Source organism: Haemaphysalis longicornis, unplaced genomic scaffold (assembly GCF_048455015.1).
Source record: "Haemaphysalis longicornis isolate Haplotype H1 unplaced genomic scaffold, Haemaphysalis longicornis Haplotype H1 scaffold_10, whole genome shotgun sequence".
Lineage (NCBI taxonomy): Eukaryota > Metazoa > Arthropoda > Arachnida > Ixodida > Ixodidae > Haemaphysalis > Haemaphysalis longicornis.
Window position 1 is genome coordinate 134,663,209 of NW_027526204.1, and position 20,786 is coordinate 134,683,994.

Consider the following 20,786-nt stretch of genomic DNA (forward strand, 5'->3'; position numbering starts at 1 on the left):
AAACATCGCAGGGGATTGGGCAAGACATGGTGCAAACCATAAGTGGACTTCCAGGGAAGAGAGGATGTACCAAGTGGATAAAAAAGGGATGAAAAAGGCAGAAGTGCGAAACTAGACAGAGGCACAAGATGTGAACATAACATGAGGGGTGAATGAGGCTGACACATGTCATGAGCAGGATAGTGAAAAATGTTTGTCTTGCTGTGGGCAAGCAATAGGGACCGGGTGCCCGTTGTTGTGGGGCACCACTGTCGCTCCGACGAATAGCGCCACTTGTGGCAAAATGCTTGTCAGTGGAATGCAGGCCGGCGCGGTAAGTTATAAACAGAGGATGAGGCGAGGACAGGACAAGCGCTGTAGGACAGGGAGGCCTGGAGAGTGCTTGTCCTGTCCTCGCCTCGTCCTCTGTTTATTACTGTGCTTGTTTTCTGTGTGGCTGTGAACCAACACACCCAAACCTTTCTGGAGAAACCACTGTCTCAGTGTGGGACTGCTGTGAAGACGTGTCTGTCTGCAAGCTGTCTGTTGAGCTGGTTGTTTCTCGTCGTCGCTGTGCAGGGACATCAAGAACGAGACGGAGCTGGACGAGGTGACGCTGAATGCACAGAAGGAGGAGCAGGAGCGCATGAAGCGGCTGCAGGAGGCTCGGTTGCGCGCCCTCCAGAGCCAGGGCCTGACGATAGCCCCCGTGGGCCCCCCCATCGCCCTGGGCAGCAGCAGCAGCAGTAGCAGCAGCGAGGACGAGGACAGCGCGTCACAGTCGGAAGACGAGGCCCTGCCCAGGAGGCCTGGTTAGTCGCTTCTGTGGAGTCCCTTTTGTGCTTGCTGTATTCGTCATCCTGAGCACTGTTTAGGCAAGCTTAGTGTGAACGTGCCAAAAGGAGCGGTCAAACAACTATAGCAGTATGTATACGTAGTATATGCAGTCTTTGCGCATTACAGTGGACCCTCTTAACCCGGAAAAAAATGTCTGCTGTATCCAAAGTCTGCAGTATATAAAGAGAGAGGGGTGTGGAAGAGGGGGCGGCGCCTACATGAGCGTCAAGTGGGAACTGTGACCAGTATTGCATAGAAATGCTACAGATTATTTATTCCTTCTACGTGCTTGTAGTATCTAGGCACAGCATCCACACGGGGAAAAGAACTGCGCAACGCTGTTTTTGAAGCTTAGCACCGGCACTTGGAAAAAGTCTAGCACATGCGGTGAAGTATGTAGAGACGCACGCTAAGCTGAGCAAATAAAGCAAGAATGTCATTAGAAGCAATTACAGTATAGCTGACTTATAGCGAACCTGGTTTTAACGAAATTCCGGCTACACCGAACACACCTTTGTTTCGCATTGCCATTTGTATACATACATTTCATGTTCAGATGTAGTTAAAAATGGATATAGCGAAGTGATTTACGTTTACCGATGTGTTTGTTATAAGCGGGCTGGTCTGTAGAGACCAACCATAAAAATCATTTGTGGCCAGCAGAATTAACCGAGGTCCTTTCAAACACTCGTGCTGAGGCAGCTGACCCAAAACCTATTCGTCTAACAATTAGGATTGCTGCCTAATGTTCCCCAAGACTACTTGCACACTTTTGGAGCGATTGCATCCTGGTCAGTAACACAGTTGATGTGAAATAATCTGACGAAGTACGACTGCGAAACCGAAAGTTTTACCAGTTTGATGCCGCACTGCCATCGGCAGACTGGGACAGGAACCATCTTTCTGCTTGTGGCAGTTCTTACCTTTTTCACTGAACAAGAACAATATATTAGTGGGAATGATAAATGCTTAACTGCACTGAACCTTACCTCTTTATTACACAAAGTACACAGGTGATGAGGGCAGGCTGGGCCGGAAACCACATCGAAAGAGCAGACTCGATATCCGAGTGCGCCGCTTTGCGCATTTGAACGCATTTTTCTTGAATCTCACTGGAGTAATGTTTTTTGGCGGCATCCTTGTTTTTTACGGTCAAGTTGGTTGACTATCTGCTTAGGCATGCCCATTCTTCTGGCAATGTCAGCCTGTCTTTCTTGTTCGGTTTATCTGACAGTGAAATCTACTTCCCTGTCGCTAAGTGCACACACGCACGCACGTTCACACACACACACAGACAGGGGCCACTGGCGCTGCTTTGGAGACCCGTTCCACACCGACAATGTTGCAAGACATGGTTTCCGCACCAAATAAACAACAAAAAATAACATATAGTGTGTCGGCACCACGGAAGTCTGCTATGGAAGCTCAGTTGAAGTGAATTTCGCCCAAAATTTTGCCTGTTGTAGCAGATAGTCTGCATCAGCCGGGTCCATTATGAGCGGAGTGGATTCCACTGAAGATGCTTGGGGACTAAACAAACCAACAGCAATGGTCCGTTGTAAGCGTAAGCCTGTTGTCGCTGCATCCGCTGTAACGAGCGTAGACTGTATTAGCCAGCGTAGGGCCCTGTGCCACAGGAGAGAGGCGACAGGAGGGAAAACGGATTCTTCCCTCCTGGCACAGGAGACGTAATCGACATCTCATCCTCAGACGAAGCCAAGATCCCGGAGGAAGAGGATGACGACGTGGTCATGGTGGTAAGCGACGGAGACGACGCGGAAGACGAGAAGGGCGACGACCTCAACGATGGGGCACACATCAACGACGCGCTCAACCAGCCCGACTCCCTCGGCCGCGTGCTGGTCAATGTCGGCCACCCGCCCGAGGACACGGATGTCTTCTTGGCACCGCAGTTGGCACCCATAGTCAAGCCCCATCAGGTGTGTTCCTGTTCGTCTTTTTCTTCGTGTCATAGAGCGCGACATGTACGTGCATATGTCACAATGCGTAATCAGAATCGTCAGCTTCACGTAAAACCTTCTCAAGACATGCCTGGCAGGGAGGCAAGCGTGTTGCATTTGCATGCGAAGAGGTAATGGGGCGTAAGGGACACAGAAGAGACTATGCCAAACCGTTGTATCTGCATCGTATCCACAAGTTTGGCAGGATCAAGATTTTACGCAGCTATATTTTGCTGTTCGCGTTGGTTCCGTGTCATCTTGATTAGTGGGATAACAGTCCGTCAGTTTCTGGATTGAATTGAGGGCCACTGCTTTGTTTGCTTGTATTTTTTAATTCAAGAATTGAATCACCCTCGTTAATTCTGTTGCACACCTTTACGTGACGGGAAAAGCGGGCGTAGAACCTGAATTGTGGCAGCTGGAAAAAAGCGTGGCCTCATCTGGTTCACCTTCTAACGTCTTCACTCTGTATGGTGTGTGTGCCCACACCAATGCAGATTGGGGGCATCCGTTTCCTGTTTGACAACGTGGTGGAGAGCGTGGGGCGGTTCGACACGTCGAGCGGCTTTGGCTGCATCCTGGCGCACAGCATGGGCCTGGGCAAGACCATCCAGGTGGTCTCCTTCGTGGACATCCTGCTGCGACACACCACCGCCCGCAAGGTCCTCTGCATCACCCCCATCAACACCATACAGGTGGGTGCTGCTAGTATGGCGGGTTTTGGGGGCTGAGAAACCGGTCCTTAAGAGAGGATATTGCTCTTTTAATTTGCAAGTAAACTCTGTGAAACTTGTCAGTCTTGCGGCTTTTCCCCTCTGATTTCAAATGTGCCATTATTCTTGTATTCAATCAATTAGTTCCCAACATAATTAGAGATAGTTATATTTGGAGGAACATTAGACAAACCAGTGTTGGTCATAAAACGGTAATCTTAATATTTTTCAATACTATGAACTCTGGTGAGTGCAATAAGAGAAGTGGTTTTTGGATGCACCACTTGGAACTAATTTTACAGCTTATTAAACTTTGGTGGCACCAGTGGCAAGGAATCATTTTGAATGCCTGTTTCAAATTCCCACTGAATGCCCATTGCTTTGTTTCTGACCGTATTTGCACCTGGCTTGTATCGTTGTGGTTGGAAGTACAGTGTAGACCATTTATAACGTAACCGCTTATAGTGCGGGACCTGATATAACGCGGGTTTTCGCGACCACCAGTTTGCCTCCCATAGAATTCAATGCATAAGCATACCGCTTAAGATGCGGTTGGCCGAAGCACAATACCGTTTATAGTGCGGTTTTTCGGCGGGTCTGCTGATCGACCGGCGCAGCTGAGGCATCGTTTTAGGGTAGCAAAAGAAAAAAGAAAGGATGAAATCGGCCATCTGACGCAGCGTGCACCCCTTGCCCTCCTCTGACGTAGACACCCAAAGAAAAAAAAAATAGGCACCCTTTAGTTCGTGCGTATCTGATAACCACAACTGTACTTGCTTGATGCACCTCGGAAGATAGCCACAGACTCCCCATCCGCGCGCGGCAAGTTTATTTTATTAATCGTGAACCGCATGGCCCGTTTTCGCGCACGAATCGTGCACATCGGCGTTGCGCGTGAGTTTTTTTGTTTTTTTTCGGGCTCGTCTCGACGATTCCGCGCTCGCGGTGGCTTCTTCACGTGGTAGTGGGAGGAGCCTGACGACTTGCACCAATGGGGAGACGCGTACCTAATGGCGGGAGATTCGAAGCGCTCCGAGCCGGCTAGCCGCGCCAGAGATGTTTAGGCTTACCACCGCGGTATTTTTTGATGGGCGCTTTCACAAGCAGCGTGGATGGCAGTTTATATTCTACTTTTCGCCCACATTATTAGCTCTTTTCTTGCATGAGCATCTTCGCTTGCGCACCGTGCGGCATTTCAGCGAGCGGTTAGAAGCGGCCGCTGGAACTGCCTGCACCGCTTCACGGCCAGTGCCGACGCCATGTTGCCGACCCTTACCGCGCGTCCCACACCACGCCAGTTGTATCCGCGCTGGCGTGCACTGCACGTTTTCGCGATACCAAATCTATCACGCGGTTCACGCTTTAGAACGTTGTTGCAGATAAGCCACCGCTCTTTCCCGTTCCGAACATTCCAGCCGCGCAAAGCCGAAGATTTCCACCACCAGTACGTTGCGCTGATAAGCAGCCGCCTTCGTCATTGTGAACACAAGGTGGGGTAAAAAAAAAAAATCCCGCTGGCGTTCTTATCACGTCTTGCGGCATCTGTTCATAGACGCTAAAAACGCAGCCATGGTCTTTCAAAACACAAACACAACGGAAGTTAAAGCCGCGCTCGCCGTTTGTGAGACTGCGCCTTTGCCCTGCAGCAGCGGCTGATGTTAAAAATAATACGGAATATAGTCCGTGTCTTCGTTTTTAAGTGCTGTGCGTTTCAGTGATGATAAATATACGTTGACTTCAGAGCTAGGTGGCGATGTGGTTGAATTCGCGCGTGTTTTGTTTATAGTGCGGTACCGCTTATAGTGCGGATTTTTGCGGCTCCCGCGGCATACGTTATAAGCGGTCTACACTGTAATCGTTTCGTATGTGTATGCTCGAGAAACAGGGCCACGGAAGACAATGTTGCTTACGCCAATCAGCCAGTGTCGTGTGAGACAACCCCAAAGTGTCGCAGTGCTGTGCAGCTCAAACAAGCGTAGTGCGTGCAGTACCAACAGCATTACACACTGGTACTTCTACATTTACATGTACTTTCGTAATTTCCGCTGTTTACCCCACCATCCTTACTGCTATAAAATGAAAATGCACTACCCTTAAGCCAAACTAGCTCGTTCGGCAAGTTTATAAGCCCTGCCTAACGTGTGTTCACTTTTGCTGGCCTCAGCCAATCGCACATTACGTCGTAGGTTCTAGTGCAAGAAATGAGTTAGTGAGTCGCATGGCCATTCCCTTTTTTTCTAATGGTATAGCTTATTTGAGCGAAGTTCATGTTAAAAGTGGTGTCAGTGTGATTCTAACGAAGCAATCTTTCGAATTAACCAAACTTTTGTTTTGTCTGTATGGCCCGTAACTTGGCTAACTGGACTTGTAGCCTCTCTTTACCTATCGCTATAAGGGGGTAAACTGTATACCGTAACTAGATATGCATGTTTTCATGAAATTTTGAGGGGCGTGAGAAAAACACGTTCCTTATTTGTTTTTTTAGAAAAACATGAAAAATTGAAAAACGGCGATTCCGCACAGATATCTATACAAAACTCGACAAACCTTTTAAAGGAAAAAGCCTTAGATGTCTCATCAAACGCGAAAAGGGGCCATAGTTGCTGGCGACTCCATGAATTAAACCAAATTACGGCTGATGTAAAAAGAAAATAAGTAAATAAAACATACATAGAACCTTATTTGAGTTCAAGTGGGATTTGATTCCTGGTCGCCATAGCCGCAGCCAAGGGTAGTAACTACACCGCTATCTTGGTACCGTGGCATGATGGGACAAGAATTATGCGGATGCGAGCCACATGACAGGCAAACGTGATGGCAGTGCAAACACATAATCGCTGGCCTCCGCCTTGAACTCACTTATTAACAGACTTCAGTGTCTGATGAAATTTTCTGTTAACACTGAAAAGAATATAATTGTTACATGCTGGATCACAGAAGTCCCAGCAGAGCTTCCACTCTCGAAATCTGCGCAAAATTTCATGTCAAGGCAATGATTTCAGAAAGCGCTTCCCTCACTGCAGATTGGTCGCGTCACAACCCCGAAGAAGCTGTGTTTCCTTTTTTTTTTTTTTTTTTAAATGTTATTCTGGTTAAAAAAATAAACAAAAGAAAACCGTTCTTTTTTATTAAGAAGGTTTTAATGTTTTATTCAACCGCTCACATCCCTAACCCCAAAATCCTTCAAGTCGATGATGTCGATTTTTTTTTTTTTTTTTTTTTTTCCATTTTGCTTGACCTTTGGAGACGGCAACCTTTGGTGCATCGCCAAAAGCACACGGTCTCCAGCGTATTGAAACTATATTGTATGCTAGTAAAAAAAAAAATGAGAACACTGCATCTGCAATTGCCTAGTGTGCCCAGAACGAAACACTCTCATTTTGAAGCATTCATGCAAACTGTCAGAACCTTTGAAAGATTGATAATGCCGCATGTCATAGGATGTTATGCAGCAGCATGTTGCCGCAGGGATGAAGTCTTCTTGGTCTGCACATTACTCTCTCTCTGTTTTGTGACCATTAGGTTGTTCACAGGTGGGCTGTTTCTTCCTGGCTGTAATGTCCCTTTATAATTTCACTTGTGTTCCATCAACCTTTTTTGCTCAAATGGGCTTTTGTAGTAATTGCTTAGACAGGTGAAAAGTGATGCGTTTACCGGCTCGCAACGTGTCTCCGCTTGGGGCCAAGCTGGTCATGCTTAAAGATGGTTTATTTTGATTAGTGCCCCAAGTTCTTACTTTGAAGCTTCCCACACAAGTTATCTTTGCTGTGCTACACAGGGGTAGGAGAGTTGCACTAAACCAACTCTGCCACATGTTCAGCAAAGTTTCATCATTCGTGCCTCCTAGTTACATTACAAAGCAGCTTTGTGCTTTGGACTACGAGGGAGACTCCTCAAGTATCACTTCAGATTCCATCATACCTGTCAAGATTGCTTGTGTGCTACAGGGAGAAAGGTTGGGACATAAAATTTGTAATTTCTTTTTGGGTGAGCAATGAAAGGCCAAAAGCTTTGCAATGTTTCACGAATATGCTCGACTGTTGCAGTGTAATGCAGTGGTTAACCGTAGCTTATGGCTAAGATGACATGTCATCACCCCGCTTCAAAGGGGAAACCAATAGCAATCATCATCATCATCATCATCGGCTGCTAGTCATCAATTGGGAACTGTCCACCTATAAGCCCATTCCTGTCTCTGCATAAAGTTTGCTGCATTAGTGATTGTAGAAAGCTGCTGAACAACGTCACCCTTGACCTTGAACGACCCTGAACCTCTGACCTTGAACGATTATTGCACCTCGCCTGCAGAACTGGCTGGCGGAGTTCGACAAGTGGGTTCCGGCACCAGAGGCCGTTCCACAGAACCTCGTGGACTCGGGCCAAGTGCGGCCGCGCTCATACCACGTCTACCTCCTCAACGACATGTACCGGTCCACACCGGCCAGGGCCGAGTTGATCTGTGAGTACCGTGTTACCGCACCACCAAGTTACCGCACTACCAGTCGGGCTACTCTGTGTCGCTCTGTGTCGGGCTACTCTGTGTCGGGAAAAGAATATGCGTTATATTCGTGCAAATACAGTAATGCAAGCAGATGTGAAGTCTTGTTCACTTGCCGATATTATCGCAGTTCTTATGGTGTTTTACAGGCGCATTGAGTAAGCGGACTATTTTCTTTTGAATTTTGAATTTCTTCATTGAATTTTCATTTTAAATCTCATAGCACTCGGGAATAAAAGTCTTCCAATGCTTATTTTTGCGCAGTAAAGTTTGTGCTTGTATTGTACCGTCCTCCTTAATTCCTCAATTTTGAACACGCAATGCTGAACCAACCCAGTCGTGAAACAAAACTCCTGATGAACATAACTTATTATTCGGTCCCTTGAGGTTCCGTTTAATGAGAGTCGACTTTATTTTAAATTCCTGTATGCTGGGTGCAAGCACATCTTTTTTTTTTTTTCAATAAAAGGTAGAGTTGTCAGCATAGATCGTGTTTGCATTCTTACTGACCAGTGGTGCTTGTTTGCCTTGGTGCTCTTGCCCATACTAAAGCATAATGACTACGACAAGTTACCAAAGTGCTGGAAGAGAAGGACAGCGTAATTAAGCTGGACAAGTTGTCAAAGCTGACGCTAACCCCGAGGAAAGGCATGATTAGGATTCTATAACAAGGATATGATAACAATGGGAAGACGTGTGTGTTTTGCGAATGGACACTTGTGCTTTCACAATTATACGTCGTTCAGAGTACTTAGTTGTTCTCATAATATTTGTTTGGTGTTATTATGAATAACAGCCTACCATTGTCCCTGAAGAAGAAAGGGTATGGCAGCTACACGTTACCAGTACTCACCTATGGGGCGGAAACTTGGAGGCTCACTAAGAGGGTTCAACTTAAATTGAGGATGACTCGGCGAGCAATGCAGCGGAAGATGATAGGTGTAACGTTAAGGGACAAGAAGAGAGCGGAGTGGGTCAGGGAACAAAGGCGTGTTAAGAAGACATTAGTGGAAATTAAGAAGAAACAGGTTGTGAGCAGGATATGTAATGCGAAGGCAAGATAACTGTTGGTCATTAAGGCCAACAGAGTGGATCCTCTAAGAAGGCAAGCATGGCAGGGGGCAGATGAGATAAAGGATAAATTGGTCGCAGCTAGCACAGGACTGGGATAATTGGAGGCCTATGGAAGAGTCCTTCTCCCTGCAGTGGGCTTAGACAGGCCGGTGATGATTATGCACAAAGATCAGGGGGTAGCTTACCGACAAATTCAATTCAGTTTCAGAGGTCCAGAGGGAAGCTCTTTGAACTAAAAGCTAAGCTAAAGTCTTGCTTGTTTCAACTTGTTTTGTAAAAATGCCCAGTGGCCAATGTGAGCGCAGAACTGAGCACATAAATAGCAGAAATAATTTAAGCACTAGAGTATGGTGGGTTCTGTGCTTAAAGGTTCCACAATAGCAACGGCACATTTTGCAAAATTTTTCTTGTGGCCAACCTTTATCACATCGCTGCATTTCTCGCTTCGGCATTATTAGGCACTGTTATAAACACACTCAAATGTGTCACCATGTTCATTAAATTTGCGTCCTGAATAATGGGGCTTATGTGCGCATGTCGGCACGAACTGCAGGTGTCAATAATTTTCAGCCATTGCAATTTTTTTCCGCACTTTTCAGCGTTCTTCGCAAAGGAGTCAAATTACCATGTGAACCTCTAGGTCTCAAATTTCAACTAACCAACAGAATCTGAGCCAACAAAACTGGAGCAGAGCTGTGTCTTCTTGTTGTGCACTTTAATCTTGGAGTCTGGTTCCTCAGGCGAATACTAGAGTGTTGTTAAGATGGGTTACCAAGTATTTGGTACCCGTCCTGTGCCCTGTCGCAACCGTAAACAAAATTGGGTTGGCTCATTCAGCCACTCCTGGTTTAATGTGGCATTTTTGTAGCTTTGAGGCTTTTTTTTACTAGGTTAGAGGGGCGGTATCAACTGCTGCCACAAGTTCCCCCCTACAATTACATTGATGCACTGAGGCAGGCCTTGTTTTAAAGCCGACACATCGCGACAGTCACCATCTACAATTGCGATCACAACTCCCTGATTTCGGACTTCATTTGGCCCCCCACTTTTTCAGTGGACTGGCACAAGAAGGGCGGCGTCCTGCTGATGGGCTACGAGATGTACCGGATGCTTGCGCTCAAGAAGGTGGTGCGCCCCAACAAGCGCCGGAGAAGTCCCAAGAAAGAGGACCTCTCGGTGCCCGAGGACGAATCTCGAAACTCCCAGCTGTTGGAAGGTGAGCCCCCTGTGCTAGTTTTTTTTATCAACCTGTTGTTCGACATCGACAGGATCGGGGCATTATGGGTATTTCAGGTTGAGCTCCGAAGGAGGGGAGACATGAGTGAGGGAGACTTAAGGGGGGACGCGGCTTTCAACTTCGGAAAAATGACCAAAACATCGTTTTTTTGAAACCCACATATTCGGCTTCTATGTTTCCTATTCTGTGCGTCTGCAAAGTTTTTACGCTGAAAAGCGTCGCAAAGTGGCATAAAAAAATACTTTTGTCAGGCGCGGTGACAAACTATCAGCGCAAAAGGGCGAAAAAACGGCAATTTTCGGAGCGCTCTATCTCCGCAACGGTGCCACCGGGCGCGGCCATTTTGATATGGTTAGATCGGCCGAGCGATCGTCTTTCCCGTTCCGCTCATCTCTTTTATCTTCGTTCATTCACAAACGCACAAACGGCAGAAAAGAAACGACGCACAAACGAAGCTAGAAATAGATGCTGAAGCGCTATTGGTCCTCCGGTCGGGGCACAGAACAACGACCCTCCTGATTGGATGTCGCGGGCGCAACGCAAGATGGCGGCCGCCTGAGCTGCGTAGCGAGCGGATTGAGTTCATTTTCGCCGCTTCGCTCGGCCGAGTTTCTGTTCAATCTGTGGTATTCAACACGGACGTTATCGCGATGGGAATGCCAGAGATAACGAGCCAGATTACGGGAAGTTGTGTGGCTCGAAAGGCGGAGGTCATCGAACGTTTCGTGGTGCGCGTGACTCTACCGTCGCCAGACCCCGGAGGGTGACGCGGTGTGCGCGCTTGCGATAGCGGTTCGTGAAGTGAACTTTTAGTCGGGTTTGCGATGTTTACACGCTTAGTTATTGCTGTGTTTTGACTGTGGGCTCGCTAGCCTTGAGAAAGAAACGGTCGACGCGTCAAACGCTGCGGCGCGCACGGCATAGCCGACGCGCATTGGAGCATCACATGACTGGGCAACCGGTTACGATTGAACGCCAGTAGTTGTAATTAATGCCTGCGACGTTAGTTTTAATCTTAAAAGCGACCTGACCAGCCATATCAGGTATAATCAAAGCTCGATATGTCGCGGTAAGCGTGCGCTGCGATGCGCGCGAGCCATATCGCCTTTCTTGCGCAACGTTTCCCGTGCACTTGTAATTTTCATGCAAACAGGTTTTGAGTTAGTAATATAGGAATAAAAATATGCTCTCTGCGTTAAAAATGTACGTTACTGTGGCAGCATTTAACAGTGTTTTTTTTAGGGAAATTATTGATACCATTGCTCAGGGCATACTAGCTGTGCTGCGAGAAATATTGAATGCCTTGAATGTCAAAAGTAGTAAAAAAAATATGCTCTTGCATTGAAGTTGGGAGTTATGCAGAATACTCTACCAAGCTTCAAAGTAGCTCATTTTCAACCTTGTGGTATGCAAACTTTTGGCAATGAACACCTGCACTATGAGTACTAAGTTGCTGTGCCAGGCAAGATAAAACATGAAAAAAAAGCCAAAAATGTTCAAATTTAAGTTAAAAAAATGCTTAACTTGTTGCCATGGTGACAACACTGCAAAAGGAGGTTGTCCAGTGCGATACAGCCAACCAACTAACCTACTTTGCATTGAAAGCCCATTGAAACCCATCTCCCCTCCGTTTGGTTTGCAAAGGGGGGTATGTACTCTTCACGGAGGAGCTGAAAATGATGTTTTCTGGAAAGAGAAAGGCTGAAAAGGCACTCCAATTTCAAGGCAAGGCCTTCCAGAAGCCCCATGTTCAAAAAGACATGAAAGGCTACAACCGTGACGACTTTTGATATGTGAAACCTATGTTGCAACTTCGGAAGCCGTTTTCTCAAAACAGTTTTTTTTGCCACCTGTGTCGCTTGTCCCAGGGATTTCTTCGTGACCGCTGGGTCTATTTTGATTCCGTTTCTTGCATTACATTCCTTGATGAACTGTTCAGGTCGTGACACTTTTAGTTTTCCAGATTTGTTTTTTGTGATTTTTTTATTCAAATAATCGTTCACAGTTGACATGCCTGTTGCACATTAACCTCTAAAAAAATGAAAACTAAAAAACATTGTGTTGTAAAAAAAAAATTCTAAAACTGTCACGACCTCGTCCATTCATTTGGGAATGCAAAGCACTTCGAACAAGTTTTCTATCGTGTTTTATAAGCCGCTCAAGCTCGGTACAAGCGGAACAGAAAGAAAATTTCATACATAAAAAAGTTATCAAAATATTAACTTCAAATTTTTATGGTGTTATCACAGAAGCATTTCCAGTTGCTGTGCCAATTTTCATCAAAATCCACAAAGAAATAAAAAAGTTGATTTTGAAAGCCACGTCCCCCCTTAAAGGAGCCATGAAGAGAAAATACAACGTTTAATTTGAAAGAACTAGGATTCGGTATCTCACTCAGCTCCATTACAGCCACAAAAGATGTTTTTTTAACGAGAAAAAGCAAGAAGTATTTAAACACTTTCAAATTTTGCGCCACAGTGACGTGTTATGAGCAAGAATGACGTCATACGGGCCGACAATAAAACATACCGCAAAAACCCGCGTATAATACGGACCCGCGTATAATACGGACCCACGTATAATACAAGGTGTAATTCGGGGACATCAAAATCAGAAAAAAAAATTTCATCCTCATATAATGCGAGGTAATGAGTACAGAAAACATTTATTTGCACTGCAGTTACCGTTCAGTCATTGTCAGTTTTCGCTGGCACTGTCTCCCGACGTCCGTTAAGTCGTCAGGTTCGCTGCCACTGTATCCTGAAGTCGCCTTGTCGGAAATGTCTTCCCACAGAAAGTGGTCCTCAGTACCATCAAGGGCGTTCGAGGTGCCGCATTTCTTAAAAGAGCAACTGACGAGCTCCTCTGGGATGCTGGCCCACGCATCCGCAATCCAGCCACAAAGCATCGCTGGAGAAGTCCGCGTCTGGCATCTGGTAGCTGTCACTTACGGGTCTCCTGACCTCATCCACTCTTGGTAGCAGGACGTGATGCAGACTTTGAAAGGCTTGTTGATGCAAACGTGTAGCGGTTGCAGCTGGGATGTCATTCCTCCTGGAATGACAATGAGTTCGGTGCGGGGTTCGCGCAATAACTTTTCACGGAATCAGCCAGGTGGCAGCGAAAGGCGTCCAACACGAGCACTTACGAGAACCCCCAACAGTGCTCCAGGCCGCCGACACCACACAGATTTTATCCAGTCAAGCACCAGTTGCTTTCTCCACCCGCGAATGCTGCCTTCGGTGACGCCGAACTGCCGTCCTGCGCCGCAATTCCTGATAGTCTCGGCACATAAAATAACCTTTTTAATTGCAGCCGAATACTGCCTTCGTGCACCCGACAGCGTGATAGACTTGCGGTGAACGTGCCGATCCTTCGCGTGGTCAAAACAATCAAAATGGCGCCGGCTAGCAGCCAGCTAACACCACTGCAAGATGGCGCACCCGCCGCTGAAACCAAAACCGAAGTGCAAATTTTCGGCTGAAAACCTCGGGATCCACATATAATACGAGGCACAAATTTTACATAGTAAAATTTGGAAAAAAAACCTCGTATTATACGCGGGTTTTTACGGTAATTTTCAGTGCGTTAACTGCAGGTTAGCCTTCAAGTGATGCGGTCAAATGGAACTAGAGGCCCCATTACAGACGTCCAGTCATGTGTCGTCGCGACAGATCAGTTAGGTGGCGGCTGCCATCCGCGACGTCATAGAAAAGTTGCGAGAAATATGCTTGGGGGTCGCGACTGCTTCACACGTTTTCTTTAATATCTTCGTTATTTGTTCGAAGATTGCGATGATATTGGTATCATTGTTATCGGGACTAAGCTGTCTTTCTAATAAACCCAACTTGTATTTTGTCTTCATGGCTCCTTTAAGGGAAGGAGACCTAAGTGAGTGAGTCTGTAAGAATTAGAGATTCTAAACAGGGGTAATCTTAAGTAAACAAGGGTTGAAAGTAAGGGAGACCTGATTAAGGGTGACCTAAGTACACGAGATTATAAGAGAGGACTGGAGTAATTGAGACCTAAGTAAGGAGGATTATACAAATGAGGGAATTTAAAGTTGAGTAATAACTTGATTCCGCTCTTAAAAAACGAAATTTTGATGTGGGAGCTATTAGAGGCCCATTACGTGAGTGTTCTGCCTCGTTTACACATTGAATATGGTGGCACTACAACGGTGGAACAAGCGGCTCCTGCGATTCTTCCTCTAAGAAGCAAGCGACTACATACAGAGTATGTTGCTAGCAATTTCAGATGTAGGAGGAATTTAGAGCACCGTCTCTTGGTTGGCAAGCGCTCGTTGGCGTTGCAGAAAGTTAATGCAAGTTGCATGACGCAAAGGAGAGTGGGTGACAGAGACTTGTTTCGCCCTCTGTGCAGACGTGTACCAGGCCATAGTGAATCCGGGCCCTGACTTAGTCATCTGCGACGAGGGACACCGCATCAAGAACTGCAACGCCAGCACCTCTACCGCACTCAAGAGCATACGAACCAAGTAGGTCAACAGGCGACCGTGTACACGTTTCGATCGTTTCTGTTAGCGCTGTATAGATCAGTGTTAGTTGCATATGGTAAGCAGCTGAGCTATCCTCGGTATTCAATTGCATGGAATGCATGCAGTCAACCAAGTGTGCGCCGCCATATCTGTGGCCAAGTGTCTGTTGCTAGGCGACGTTGTGTGCACGGCCCGCAAATCAGGCACCCCCCTTTTCCTCCATGCAACCGTGTGAGTGCGCACGTGTTCTCCGCGATTTGCTGCCGGCGGCGCGCCGGCGCGCCGCTGGCAGCAAATCGCGGAGGCCACGGTGCGCCGTCACTCGTTACTTCGGGCTCCGCGGGATGGCGGCACTTGTCCAGCTAAGCACGACTGTGAAAAACATGACTGTGTTTCACGTTACGAACTCTTTGCCGAACACAAAGTATTGCGTCGAGTTCACTGTGAGTGCGATTAATAACATCTCTGTTGGCGCCACAGTTTAGAATTGGATTGGAACGGAGCAGATGATGCACGCCGGTGTCTTTTTTTTTTTTTTTTTTTTTTCCTTCTGCGTGCGGCCGCAGTGGCCCAGGCTGCGCCGTATCCGTGGCACATCGGCCATGTCTGTGGCCGTTTCCAGTGTTGCCAAGCGAAGAAATTGACCGCTAAACTTTTCAACGAATACCGTCTATATACAGGGCAGTCCACAAAGGGCTTATTTCTCTGTTTCTGGTCGCTCATCGATGAATAACTTTGTGGTGAGCTTGGTCCTACATGGCGGAGTATGCGTAATCTTCTCCAACAAGAATTCAAACTTCTTGCATGTCAAATGAGCTTTTCTTCTCCTCCACGTTGCTTGGAATGCTATGGAAGCTATGGCACGCATTGGCTGGGGAACAACACCTAGAGAAACGCAGCGCTGTATCTGTATTCTCTTCCCCATTATCCCCCCCCTCAGGGTGTCTACCAACCTGGAAAACAGGGAAAACCTGGAATTCTCAGGGATTTTGAATAGTCTGGAAAAGCTGAGGGAAAACTCATGGAATTTGTGCTTCTATCAGGGAAAATTAGCTGTACCTAATAAAGGAAGCAAAATTCACGGTAATTCTGGCTCAAGTAACAGCAGGTCAAAAGTGGACAGCCCTCCAGAGCCGTCGCTGATGGCGCCGTCTGAAGTCACTGGTTCCAGTGAGAACTAGCTTCATACAGCTTGCAAATCACCCCCCTCCCCCCCCCCCCACCCCCTGTACGCTGCTCCCCTTGTGTTCTATTTATTTACCGTATTTACTCGCATAATCCTCGCACTTTTTTTTTTTTTCGGAAAAGTCAATGCAAAGTTAGGGGTGCGAGAATTATGCGGGAAAAAAAAAAAAATCCGGTGCACAGTGTTGCCAATTTGCCTTATGCCAATCCCGCTAAATGTAGCGGTCGTTTTTTGTATAGGTAGGCTCAGTGTTACCAACAGCAGCTATTTCTTTTTATTTTATTATTTACAACGTAAACAGTCTCCCGTCGATCAGCGATCATGAAATTGCCGCCTTTGCTTTCTGGCGCGCGCCTTATCTCGTCGTCGTATGTGCGTGCCCTACTCCAGTAACGCACGTTGAAGTCGGTGATGCCGAAGCGCCTGCCTGCAGCACGGTTGCCGTGTTCGATCGCGTACTCTTTCGCTTTCAATTTGAAAGCGGCAGTGTAGCTGGCGTTCCTCCCCATGGCGAAGCTGCACCAAGCACAAAACAATTAGATCAAAAAGTTCTCAAAACGGCAGCGAGCTATCCACCACTGACGCGAGTGACTCACTGACTGCTGCCGCTCAACGGCGGGACCACGACGGCGACACGACGACACGACAGCGGGCTGCGCGAACACCGTCTAGTTGCGCGCACGCGAAACATGCGCGAAACCGGCTCAAGGACACGCCTGTTAGGGAGTAGCCATGCAGGTTGTTAGGGCGCCTGGATGGCCTTGGATACACAGCGCTCTCCGCCCAACGGAGAGGCGGCGGGGGAGGGCGCGCGTTGGAGAGCGCGTGCACCATGCGGGTTTCGCGAGCAGGCAACTTTCGCCGCTGCAAAGTGGGGGTGCGAGGATTATGTGAGGAACCAAAAAATTCAAGTTTTGGTGGCTCACATTAGGGGTGCGAGGATTACGCGAGTGCGAGGATTACGCGAGTAAATACGGTATTTATTTAGAAAATACTGCAGGCCAAGAATGGCCCAGGCAAGAGTGGGGGTGGTACAATACAAGAAAACATGACCAAAAAAGGAAACAATACAGAGGTGGCACGAACTAACAGGTAAATGTGGAACATTTTATGGTACATCTAAGTCACATTTCATAAGAACTTTCAATACATCGTAACACGTTTCCTGATTCAAAATTGTGATGTGGTAGTCCGTTCCATTCTGTTATTGTGCGAGGGAAGAAAGAGTATTTGAAATTTTTAGTTCGAGTTAGTTGGTGTGTTAATTGGTGTGTTTCCCGGACTCCTGAAAGGCGGAAGAAAACATTGCGCGCCGCGATAGCGTGTTGTGGCAGCGCAAAGGAGTCTATAGGGGCAGGGGCAGTAGTAGCTTTCAATGCTATGCTGGAACACCTGGCACCATCCACGGTTGTTTCTGGTTAGTTGACGCACGTTTCGAATCCTTGAGTTGTGAATCTGGTGTAATAATAACACATTTCTCCTAATTTCCAACTTTAAAATTTCGCAGCTGTGTTCAAAATACGTCAAGTATCAAATATAGACATTGCACCCCGTTTTAAGAGTTACTTTTAACTGTAAGCCTGCACTATATATTGCTGCGTAGGAAGACAGAGCATGTGTCGGCTCCGTAGCTTTCGCTGCGCACCAAAAGAACTTTACCTCGAGTCACCATAGCGAGGTATAGTTGAGGTGTTTCTGATTTCCTGTAGGAATACCAAATAAGCTCTTCCCACTGATCCTGTGCAGCGCTTTGATGCTAGAAGTATGGCAGTGTTTAAGGGCACCTAACATGACGGTGTTTAAGATGCAGGTGTCCCTCATCCAGACCAAAATAAACTCTTCCAGACCAAAATAAACTCTTTGAAGCAGTGAAATACAACACTGAGGCATTGAATGTATGGTTTTGCTTTTTTTTTTTTTTCGATATTTCCTTTACTGTGAATTTTACTACAGTGGAACCCCAATAATACGACTTTCAAGGGACCTCAAGAAAGCGTCGTACGATCGGGGTGTCGTATGACCGGGGTGCCGGTGAATCCCGGCCTAGTAGACGGTCTCACACGACAGCTGGGCCAAGAACTTATTTAAACTACTATATTTAGTGCGTTCTCGCATTATTTGCAAACTTCTGGCTGAAATCTCAAGTTTTAAAAAAGAGCAACGCCTCTTTTGTGCCCCCCTCCCTTTCATGGCGTTTAGCTCATCCAAAAGGCCCGCGCCTTGCGCGCGCAATAAGGCCGACGTGGTAGTGATTAAGGATATTAAGCGGAGAAAACGCGAGTGTGAAACTGCCAAGGCCATGCGAAACGAACGATAGTACAAGGCGGAGTTGAAAAAAAAAACAAAAAACGACATTCGTCGCTATTGGGTCAAAGTGCCCAATACATAACTTTTCTTTTCCCACAAGATCAACCAACGCGAAATAGAATACAGTGGAATCTCGGTCATACGAATCTCAAGGGGCGGCAAAAATATTCGTATCACCCGAAAATTCGTATCATCAGAAAACGAGAAAAAATGGAAATGTGCTGCGCATGCGACAGGCGGCGGCAATATGGCGTCGGCTCTTGCCGCGAAGAGGTACAGGTAGCTTCAGCAACCGCTTCTAACCTTTTGTTAAAACGGAGCTCAATGTGTAAATTAAATTGCTCATGCGGGAAAGGAGCTGACAGTATGGGAGAAGCACTATAAAATGTCATCTACGCCAAATATCCACCGCGGAGGTGGCCCAGCCAGCTGCTGCTAGCGCTCCGAAATTGCCGCAATCACAATGAGGCGCGCGTCTCCCTATTGGCGCAAGTCGTGAGGCTCCTCCCAATGCAGTTAGCGGTAACCGAGGCAGAGGCTGGCGCCTGGGTGCCGGGCTGAATCGTCAGCGCGGGCGTCAAAAGAACGCGCGCTCATCGCCGACGCGACGCGCGCACACGAACTCAAGCCTGAACCGCATGCCATTCGGGCGCGTCGGCGTTTGCGCGCGCGTTCTTTTGACGCCCGCGCTGACGATTTCGCCCCCATGTCAGATTTTACCTCGCTCGTAAAATGACGCGCGACGCGCGCGGCAGTGGGAGGAGCCTGCCGACTTGCGCCAACGGGGAGGCACGCTCTTCATGGCGGCAGTTTGAAAGCGCTCCGGACAGCCCGCTGGCTCCGCCGGAGATGTTTAGGCTTACCACGGTGGCGGATATTTGATAGGCGCTTTCCCTAGCCGCGCGGACGATGCTTTACAGTGTCGTTTTCGGACTCATCAGCTCCCTTACTTCGTAAGCAACTTCTTTTGTTCTTTAAAGAGCGGTCAGGAGCGGTCGGTCGAGCCACCCGCCCTACTTCGCGGCCGTTGACGCCGCCATGTTGCCGCGGTTTACCGCGCCGCGCGCCGCATGCTGGTGGTATTCGCGGTGGCGTCAGCGCGCCTGTGGCTTGCGCGGCGCGTTTTCGTGAGCAGAAAACGCTCCATGCAGTTCACGCTTAATGATTTTGTGCCTGCGTGCGACCAAGGCCACACGGCCGCACATACACTCCCGCCTCCCGTCCACGCCGCAGTCATCTGCTCGCGGCTCGCGTGTTCGTATCACCCGCACCGGGTGATAAATGCGAACGGATCATCCGAATTTTTTTACATTGCGTACAATGCATTTTGGCCGGGGAATTTTGAAAATTCGTATCACAACGAAATTCGTATCAACCGAATTCGTATCACCGAGATTCCACTGTAGATGATTTAAACTTAGCGAGTAAGTCGTGTTGCGCCGAAATTTATAGCGCGGTCTTACTACAGTTGTTACAGTTACTTGCTGTGGTGGCCAGCGAGTGACCCAAAATGGCGGTGCCAATTGGTACGTGTCTCCGCCCTTGCTGTGGAGGAGCGTGATTTGAGACAGAGAGCATTGGTAAAGGAAGAAACTTGGATTGAGCGGGCGGGGAAAGCGGCTGTTCGTTCATCGCCGTTGGGCTGCGTCGTATGTGTTTACGCGTTCGTCGGCAGCTCGACAGAAGCTTCAAATTCACGCTCCGCTTGCCACCTGAACTTTGACTTCTCGCGGTTGGCGCGTTGGCGTACGGCTGCCGTGTGGGGCCGTCTAACTCCTGCTCACGAGTACCCGCCTGCTTGCTTGTGTCTGTTCAGCAAGTGGTTTGATCCGCCTGCGGACCTTTGAACATCAAGCAGCGTCAAACGAGGGTTAAGAATAAAGGTCGGGGCGAGGCGGCGAAGCGGTGTGAAATAAGGGGAAAACGCCGGTTTATCCGCGCTAGGGTCCATCGTATGAAGCGGACCGCGTGCTCCCGAGCGTCACATCATCAGGGTTTTTAATGCAATGTTTCTATGGGGAGTTTGCTGGGACCGCGGTGATCCGTCGTAAGAAGCGGGTCGTCGTAAATCCAGGGGACGTATTATCGGGGTTTCACTATACCACTCTGTTCTGTTTTCTTTTTGAATTATATAAAAGCCACTGGTTAGCATTCAAACTTTATTGTCATATTTTATTTTATGAGGTGCTTTTTAGAGGGTGACAGCAACTGTTGAAGTGGTGTCAGCCCGTGTTGATGTAAAACAGAGTTCTATGTCACTCAGGGAATTTATCAAAGACTCAGGGAGAACCTGGAAAACTCAGCGAGTTTGAAAATGTCAACTTGTTAGACACCCTGCCCCCTTTTTATTTTCAACAAGTGGCCTGATTGTTGAGCTTCTGGTTGGCTTCGTCGTTTTGTAGACATTTGAGTGTGGATTCTCAGTGTGGTGCTGTGCTACCTCTGTGTGTGCAACGTAGTTCCGAAATATTTTAACGTGGTGGCAGGACGAATGAA

General features: G+C 47.6%; 1 protein-coding gene across 1 annotated transcript in view; it reads left to right on the forward strand.

The window, feature by feature from the left end:
* Positions 1–20,786, forward strand: part of LOC144159370 (helicase ARIP4) — a 47,392-nt gene that overhangs the window by 9,398 nt on the left and 17,208 nt on the right. Inside the window, exons 4-9 of the mRNA XM_077690806.1 lie at positions 559–791; positions 2,500–2,756; positions 3,275–3,472; positions 7,799–7,949; positions 10,117–10,278; positions 14,683–14,797. Of these exons, the coding sequence (XP_077546932.1) occupies positions 559–791; positions 2,500–2,756; positions 3,275–3,472; positions 7,799–7,949; positions 10,117–10,278; positions 14,683–14,797 (1,116 nt within the window). The remainder of the gene's footprint in view (positions 1–558; positions 792–2,499; positions 2,757–3,274; positions 3,473–7,798; positions 7,950–10,116; positions 10,279–14,682; positions 14,798–20,786) is intronic.